Source organism: Engraulis encrasicolus, chromosome 3 (genome assembly GCF_034702125.1).
Source record: "Engraulis encrasicolus isolate BLACKSEA-1 chromosome 3, IST_EnEncr_1.0, whole genome shotgun sequence".
Classification (NCBI taxonomy): domain Eukaryota; kingdom Metazoa; phylum Chordata; class Actinopteri; order Clupeiformes; family Engraulidae; genus Engraulis; species Engraulis encrasicolus.
In genome coordinates this window covers 3,891,751-3,900,897 of record NC_085859.1, presented here as the reverse complement: position 1 = coordinate 3,900,897, position 9,147 = coordinate 3,891,751, and the positions used below count along the sequence as shown (strand labels likewise).

The following is a 9,147-nucleotide window of genomic DNA, read 5'->3' as shown; positions in this document are numbered from 1 at the left end:
ATCATGTCCTATACTCTTGTATAACAAAAATAAAAAAACGTGTTTTTCTTCGCGGATTTGTTTTTATTAACAACACAAGTGTTAAGTGATTATGAAGAAAAGTTAAACCTGAACTGGTGAGCAATGCGCAAACGAGCCCAAATTATGTAGGTGTCACAGCAAAATGCATTGCATGGAGGATATGCACTAATGACCTACATTAAGATTTTTTTTACGGTTCGTCTGTGAAAATTAATTTCCTTGACTGAATGTTAAATGATCAATCATCGGTTAATCGATTAATTATGCCCATCCCTACTGGGAAGACAACATTATTAAAATGGATTTCATTCATTTTCTGTAAGATTTCTACAATTCATTACACCTACAGGATTATACAGGTAGCTGTTAAGACCTGCCGGGCATTGCTGCCTGCCGCACCTCAAACTATAACTATGGTAACAGTACAAGCCCAGACAGAAAAAAACAGTGCCTTTCATTCATTAAAAGGTACACTGTAAGATGGTTACCAGAATAGGCATTGCAACTATGATGCTCCTCATTGAAACTGTGCTGCATGTTGCCAATTTTGATCTTTTCATGAAGATTTACAAAATAGACGAATATGTACTAATATGACCAAAGTACAGTGCGTTTTTGCAGCTGAAAATGCCATTTCTGGACATTTCTAGGTCTGTACCATACCCCACTGTCCATGAGGACGGCCGTGCACATCACAAGCAGAATAAGCAAAGAATAAGGGAGCACAAGTTTACCAAGGATAGGCCTATACTACTGAGTTACAACAATAAAGCAATACACAAAAGCACAAAAAGGGGTTAAAACGCATACGGTCATAACTACAAAAACACATGCATGCGACTTCATATTTTTGTGCATTAACTTTCAGTAGATACATTTACTTTCAGTGACTTTCAGGTTTCAGTGTAGGCTTCAGGTATCATTTTGATGAAAGATGGTGACAGAACAAAACAAATAAAGAGAAATGTCTGTCAAATCCACTCTGGAAGGTAGGCCTACATGTAATTTCAACCAGCAATGGATTTAGTATCAATACATGTTTTGGGACATTGATGTTAAGAGAAAGCTCACTTTTAAAAGACTGTGATGCATCATCTCCTTGTACTGGACCACTCTGCTGCTCCCCCACCATAGCGTTCTCCACCCGAACCTGTACATCCTCCCTCATTGATATAGTTCAGATAGAAGTCTGAATGAAAGAATGAATGTGGTTATTAGTGAAATTACGGGAAAAACAAGTCACATGCACCTTTGTGCGCCTACAAACAAAATACACATAAATTACTGCGCAACTAATGCTGCAGACATCCCAAGTCTCCCTGATTTTGATAGTGGCTCCCTGATGCCCATGAGTCAGATAAAATATCCCTGATTCTAGACTAATGTTATGCAAGTTAGCGGATTATTACAATCGGCAATGCAGGGCAGAGAAAGATTATATGACTCATGCTACATGCGTGGAATACTTCAAATAGATTGCACGAGCACACTTCGTAGCAGGACGCCCAGCAGAAGGAAAAATAGTAGGCACTAGGCAGGTGTTCTATGAAAGTACATGAACTTAAATGTTTAAACATGAATGCTGTTTTGTTTGTCGGGGGTGTCGAGGCTCGATATGTATCTCATTGAAATGAGTTTTTGGAACTTGGGATGTCTGCTAATACACAAAATCCGATCGAATGAATTGGTGTTGATTGGTTTCGAATTTTCTTTAATAAAACATTAATGATACAGGGACCATCATGGGATGCCGTGGGTTTGTTTGATTTAGAGCTACGGGTAATTTAATTACCGGTAATTGAGGAGCTGAGCAAGTCGTGAAACAACAATTTCATCTAAGAAATAATAGGGCCTACATACATTGACACACCTGGCCAAATTTAGCATTTTAGTTTACTTAGGTTCGGCAGAAACAGCCAATGCAACCATCTGACACAAGAACTGTTACGCAAATCATAACTATTATTACAGATGAAATGGTTAGCTAACGCTCACCTTTCGCCAATTTCTTGTCAAGAAACTTGTCGTGCTAACTAGCGCCAGAGTACCGAACCATGGCGAGGCGATGCAACTCGCCAACATTAACAACAAGAACAAAATACCCCACACCAAACCTACACGTTCTACAAATCAACAAAATCCAAAGAATATATGTTTAAACACCGTTAGACGGCACACACTTACATGCGACTCTTCTGTGTAGGCTTTCAGGAGGAACGCGACCGTCCGCAATGTTTGTTCTGCGACATTAGCAATTAGCTCTAGAGGATTACGGTAGTTTCCTCCTTGATCCCTGCACACGGAACTCACTAGGTCTGTGACTCAACATATCTCCTGTTGGCAGGTGGCAGAATCAAACGTGCAAAGTTTAGGGGACTCACTAGCTTCACGCCGTGTCGGTCCGGATGGGCGGGATTTGGGTTGTAGGCCTACCTAGTACCCCAGAGCGGGACTCACTAGTTTCATGCCCTTTCGGTCTGGAGTTGTACTTAAATCTTATGTCATTTGGTAATCAAACATTGCAAACAAGCGATTTAACAAAAAAAAAAAACAAAAAAAAACACACTTCTAATGTCATTTTCTCATTTGCATTTGGGATGGTGAATGAAAAACAGTACCCCAAAAGTTGTTGTGGCTAGGCTGACAGCTGGGAAAGTTAATTGTTTTCTCCACGGAGGAGGGGCCAGGAGGCAGGGCGAAGCCTAAAGCAAGTGGAGGACGGGAGTGTGCATATTGGAGTTCAGGGTGCCCACAGCAGGATGGTATAATAGGCACGGTCGTGATGAAGCAGTGCAAATTTTGCTAGGCAGCGGGCATGCGCACTTTGTCAGTTTGATGCATTCTGGTTAGAATTTTCGCATGTTTTCTAACCAGAATGCATCAAACTGGCAAAGTGCGCATGCCCGCTGCCTAGCAAAATTTGCGCTGCTTCATCACGAACTCCCTTATTGATTCAGTTAGGCCCTGTATGGTTTCATGTTCACGAAAATCTAATGTAAATAACCCCCGAACAAACAAAAAAACAAACAATAACACAAAAAAGAACAAACACTGTCTGCTCCACAAATTTAGGGTGGTGTCAGTCACGCCAGATGCTCTCTACACTCTCTTAAGCCAGTGTATCTTGTAGAATCTAGTAGGCCTACAGTTGGATGTGGATCATCTTGGTACATTGCTGTAACACATAATTAGTAGGCTATGGGGGGGACGACCGACATAGCGGACTATATGTCCAGTGAAGTCTTGGTATGCATGTCATGTAGTTGTAGACCAGTCTTCTTTCCAATTTGGGTGACTTCACACTTAAAAAAAAAAGTTTTATCTGCTGCAGCTTTTTGGGCCTTCTGCATCTAATTCTACTGTCTAATTCTACAAACCAACTAGGCATCTAAGGTCTTTGAAGCAAAACTGATGATGATGATTTTACCTAATGTCAAAACAAAGGGTGGTGAGGCGACCTTCAGTTACTATGCTGCAAAGCTTTGGAATCAGCTTCCTGAGGAAGTAAAAATGTCCCTACTGTTGACAGTTTTAAGACCAGACTTAAGACAAAGCTGTTCTCTGAAGCATTCTCTTAGAGTTTTTGATATTTTTACCAATTATACTTATTTCCTTTATTTCTTGCTTTTATCTTTTTACATCTTTTTATTATGCATTCATTTTATTTTATTTTATTTTTTTATTTTTCCTTCTTAATTTTCCTTTTCTTTACAGCACATTGAATTGCATTTATGTATGAAATGCGCTATACAAATAAAACTGCCTTGCCTTGCCTTGCCCTACTGTTCAGCACATGTATCATGTCAGGCTACTGTATGCATAGTGTTAATGCCCTGTGCTGTAAGTGAACATGACAATGTTGGACCCTTTTTCAGGAGATGGTGGAAAGATATATTTTGTCAAGATTACAGTCAAGGTTGGAGGAGGCACTGGAAAGGCAGCCCTTGGACCTGGATTATGTGGACTTTGTGTGCAGAAGCGATTCGCACTTAATTGCTTCACTGGGCTCCTACATCAGTATTTCACCTGAGGTAAGTTTCAGGTCTTTATTCTAAATAATGATATGGCTCCTCCACAAACACAGGTGCACAACATTTTATGACGTGTACACATTACAGAAATAATAATTGTTCAAGTTTGATATTTCATTCAACAAATAATTGAGACCCATATTGTTTAGGTACACAATGCTATTCTCCAGCTGCTCACGATTTTGAATGACCACCTTGACAACAGAAGAACAGCTGAATTAGAGTAATGGAGGCTGTTGAAATTGTTGGCAATTGTTGATAATGGTGATGCGTCACAATTGGCAAAGATACTTGAGGATTATACAGGTAGATGTTAAAACCTGGTGGGCATTGCTGCCTGTTGCATCTCCTCCGGTGTCCATGGGTCAGCTGCAGGGTCAACAGCCAGAAACTTACAGAAAATGGACCCAGCACTTTGTCGAATTCAATTTGCTGATATTATTATTATAAAACATATTTGCATATTAAAAACAATTTCCAGACACTTCAGGAGTTCACTATTGTCGGTCCCATAATCAGTGTCTTCGCCTGTTCTAAATCTCCAGTGATTCTTTTCTTTCTTTTTATAGGTACCAGGATGGTAAAGGGCCAGCTGATGTCTTTAGGGCACAGGGTCCAGTGGTCAAGGGTGTGGGAATCTATGCATCGGGTTGATGGCATTGGAGTAGTGCAGAGAATGATGAGGCTGGGATGTGTTGTGAGAAGGACCTATAGTGTCCCAGCTCCTCTCTCACTACTTCATGTGGACACAAACCACAAATTAATCAGGTTAGTTTATGTCGTTTATGGCAAACATATGTTATTTACAACTATACTATCACACTGCTCTTCTTCTGACGAAACTGTACTTGAACTCTGGTCTTAAGACTTGGGAATGGATTTTGACAATGGTCTGGGATTAGATCCTTGGCCGTGTCCACTCGTCTTCAGTGTGTGCTAGGCACGGGGTGATTCAATGCAAACTCTTGCACTGTGTATATTGGACGAAAGCTAGACTGTCCCGTGTCTATCCTAACACTGATCCACTTTGTGATAGATGCTGCCAACACCGCGGCACTCTTGTGCATATGTTTTGGACATGTCCCTCTTTACATACATTCTGGTGTTCTAAATTCTCTTCTGTCTCAGATGCTGCAAATAGAATTAGACCCATGTCCCATACCAGCCTTGTTTGAAGTCCTCCCTGACACCATCAAGATATCTTCATCTAAATTAGACTTTGCTGCTTTTCTGTTTCTTTTAGCTAGGAGGTTAATTTTAATTTATTGGAAATCTCAACGCCCTCCCTCACACTCCCTTTGGATTAAAGATGTCCTGTTCTTTTCCAAATTGGAAAAGATCAGGCATCTAAAGAGAGGAGCTGTGTCAAAAATTGATAATGCCCTTTCTGTCCTACGTTGAATCCTTAGACATGGCGTAAGACCATACCACCCCCCACCCCCATTTCTGGTTTTTATGTTTTGTTTGTGTGTTTTTCTTTGTCGTTGTTGTCAATCCTAGTTGTTGTTTTTGTTGTTGTTGTTGGCACAGTCTGGACTTGGGTGGGAGGGGGGTTGGGGGTTTGATTGCAGTGAATTGTGTTTTAATTGTACCTTTTGTTTATTTGCATTGAAAAAACAAAAATGTTCTAAAAATAAACCATGGAAAAATGTGAACATACTCAGTCTTCCAATCACTTTCTGGAGGAATGCAACACAGTTCATCCCAGTCAAGAAATTTAAGTTGCAATATTTAAGTTTATTACCTTACTCTACTCCCCGTTCCCCCCAGACAGTGATGACATGAAGACGTGAATTGCTTTTAATAAATTGTTCCATGTTACAGATACGGAATGGTGATCTTTGGAGGAATTGATGGATTTTCAAGAAAGGTAACAAGTTACAACTATGATGGTGTGTGTTAGTGGACCCCCCATTTTTGTCCTTTTGTTATTCTCTTTTTCTCATTCTCTGTCTTTTTGTTGCCCTGTTAGAAGTTGTGTGTTTTAGTTTAATCGTGCTGTTGCACATTGTGACCAGTAGATGGCATCATAAGGCCAGATTCTAAGCTGAGTAGCCAATAACTAAGGTCACGGGACTAGAACGAAACTTGGTACAGTTGGTTGTATATGAACGGAAGGAGTGGTTATGCTGGAGTGATGTGATGTTATTCATTATGATGTTGTTCATGTTAATCCTTCTGCAAAAGCAGAAATAAAATATGAGATCTAACGATCTAACCCTAACCCTAACCCTAGATCAGGGGCGGGACTGACTGTCTCTTTTCACCGGTTGTGATAGGTCCTGTACTTACACATTGCCAACAACAACAGGGCAACAACAGCACTTCAGTTTTTCCTTGAGGCTGTTGACAATCACGGCTGCCCATCTAGGTAACCAGATGTGTGTGTGTGTGTGTGTGTGTGTGTGTGTGTGTGTGTGTGTGTGTGTGTGTGTGTGTGTGTGTGTGTGTGTGTGTGTGTGTGTGTGTGTGTGTGTGTGTGTTCTTCAGAACAAAAATATCTGTCCGTTTTATCTGTGTGTGTGTGTGTTCTTCAGAACAAAAATATCTGTCCGTTTTATCTGTGTGTGTGTGTGTTCTTCAGAACAAAAATATCTGTCCGTTTTATCTGCAGTCTCATAATGCCACTTTGTTTCTTCGAACACGTCAAGGGTCAGGGGGGACCAAGGCGTCGAAAACGTAGAAATAGCCCGCTACATGTTTTCCGTCCGTGGCTGTGGAAGAGGGAGCTTCATGTCGGGCAAAAGTGTACACAATCAGAGGCAAGGAGTTTAATGATTTGGGAATTCTAAACATATGCCTAATTCTAAAGCAGGGGTCCCCAAACGTTTTTTTCTCTGGGGGGCACATTATCGTTCCTGACCGTGATCAGGGGCCGGGATCAATCATGTGGGCTGTATAGGCCACTGTATAGCCATAATTTTGTAGCACTAAATATTTCATCATTACAAATGATTTGCAAAAGAAGTGAGTACTTTGCAAAAGAAGTGAGATACCAGACAAGAAACCTCTGCTGATTCACACTAGGTTAATGAAAAGTACAAACTGTTGGAAGGCCTGTTCATAAACAAAACAAAATATTAAAAAATAAATGTTATCATTATTTATTTTTTCTGTGAGGACTGCTTCTTTGGGCCAGTTCAAATGGTGAGATGCAGAGAGGTGGAGGGCCGGTCAAAGGGGCCTGGCGGGCCATATCCGGCCCCCGGGCCTTAGTTTGGGGACCCCGGTTCTAAAGCATAAGTGCTGCTAATGTAACAGGAATATCATGTACTCACAATTTTGTTCGCAGCTAAAGCTGTTGCCAGAATTCAAATTTTTGATTCCCCCCCCCCCCAAAAGGATAGAGCGTCTGTGGCGTGATGTTTGGACCGCTGTGACCTCCAACTTCTATCATGTCCTACACAGCCTGGAGGAGGATAGCCTGCTTGACCCATCAAATTCTTCTCACTTGTTTTGCGCCCAGTTTGTTTTCTTGCCCAGAATACAGCACTGTCTCGACACTTTCACAGAAGGGTGGAACAACCACCCCATCCGCAGCGAGCGAAATCTCACGCCAAATCAACTGTGGGCCATTGGCATGAGGCAGAACACTGTAGCCCCCCCTGACAATATTGAGGTAAGAGAGCAACAGTAGGGCATCTCCGCTAGGCTACTGCACAGCATGAAATGTGATTAATTTGGGAATCATTAAAAGCAAGCTTACAGTAAAGCCTAATGAACAGTCAGAATATCCTTCCTTACCCCTGTTGCGGGTACACATAGCCTATTGCATGTTAAGTTCTGTGCCACTGTAACTGCTAAAAAAAGAACTTAAATGGCCCAATAACTCAAAGCGCCACCACACCTGTTTTGCAAAGTCCTTGAACTTTTAATCATTTGCATTATATGCATTTTCAGGAAATCCATATGCAAGACATAGACGTCACAGAAATGGCAGGTGATGGAGTGCACGTGCCTGAGCTGGTGACTCCACTCAACATTGAAAACCTGTGGCAGGTTTTTGACCCCAATGGTCCATCGCAGTACTTTGGGGCAGACATTTACTCTGCAGTTGTCCACCATGTCGAGAATGTGGTCAACGTCTGAGGTTGAACTGAGATGCAGTTTACAACAAGATGCAACGAGGATACGCAGGTCGGCTACCCCTTCCCCCTATGAACAGTCACTTAACATACAAAATACTTAGGGTAAGACAGTCCAGAACACTTGGAACAGCAAGACAATTTATTTTGTTTTTGTTGTCCATCAAAGACATTTGGGTTTGAGACGAAACGATGTATATGAAATAAAAGTTCAGAATGTCAGCATTTATTTGCTGGTGTTGAAATGTAGATATGTTAAATACTTTTGGATTTATGCCTGTTTTTGTGACACCACACCATTTTTTAGATGAGCAAAAGTATTGGAACAGATCATTTTAAAGGAAAATAAAATGTTGGTGGTGTATCCTTCTTTTGCAACAACTTCCTCAACCCTGCTAGCCATGGACATCACCAAATGTTGTATTCATCATTTGTGATGCAATTTGCTGACTTTTACTGTAATTTCTTTCTATTTCTTTCTTTGTTTTGATGTTTTTTTTTTTTATTTACTCGTTTCTCCAGGAGGTGAAATTCCTTCTCTACTTGCTAAAGGTCAAGTAATTGATTTGGACAGCTAAACCTTTCACTCCCCCCACCCCCTGATTAAGGCCTACATTTTGTTGGCAGAGTGTTTTGTCCTATTATCCTGCTGCATGATTAAAATCTTCCCAATTAGTTTGGTTGCATTTGTCCATAGATTGGCAGGCAAAATGCATCTGAACACATCATTCGGTTGTTACCATGGTCCGTTAGATTATCATTAAAAATTAAGGACATTGTTCTAGAAGCAGTTATGCATGCCCAGGTCATGACATTACTTTTCCTATTCTTCACAGATGAGCTTGTCTGATTTTTCCATTAGAAGTTCATTTCTTTCCCCATACTTAGGCCTTTCTTAGACTTGGTAGAGATTAATCAAGGTCTCATAAATCTACAAGATTGTGTCCTAGAGCTTTTGTGGATCATCTCTGCACATTTATATCTGGTCCTCAGATTCTTATTACTGATGA

At 40.9% G+C, this 9,147-nt stretch overlaps 1 protein-coding gene across 1 annotated transcript in view; it reads left to right on the top strand.

The window, feature by feature from the left end:
- Nucleotides 1–9,051, top strand: part of LOC134446461 (uncharacterized) — a 12,007-nt gene extending 2,956 nt beyond the window's left edge. The window contains exons 2-10 of the mRNA XM_063195828.1: nt 3,897–4,052; nt 4,202–4,275; nt 4,422–4,462; nt 4,622–4,820; nt 5,877–5,922; nt 6,332–6,423; nt 6,704–6,814; nt 7,395–7,671; nt 7,953–9,051. Of these exons, the coding sequence (XP_063051898.1) occupies nt 3,897–4,052; nt 4,202–4,275; nt 4,422–4,462; nt 4,622–4,820; nt 5,877–5,922; nt 6,332–6,423; nt 6,704–6,814; nt 7,395–7,671; nt 7,953–8,141 (1,185 nt within the window). The 3' untranslated portion in view covers nt 8,142–9,051. The remainder of the gene's footprint in view (nt 1–3,896; nt 4,053–4,201; nt 4,276–4,421; nt 4,463–4,621; nt 4,821–5,876; nt 5,923–6,331; nt 6,424–6,703; nt 6,815–7,394; nt 7,672–7,952) is intronic.
- Nucleotides 9,052–9,147: the final 96 nt, after the last annotated feature.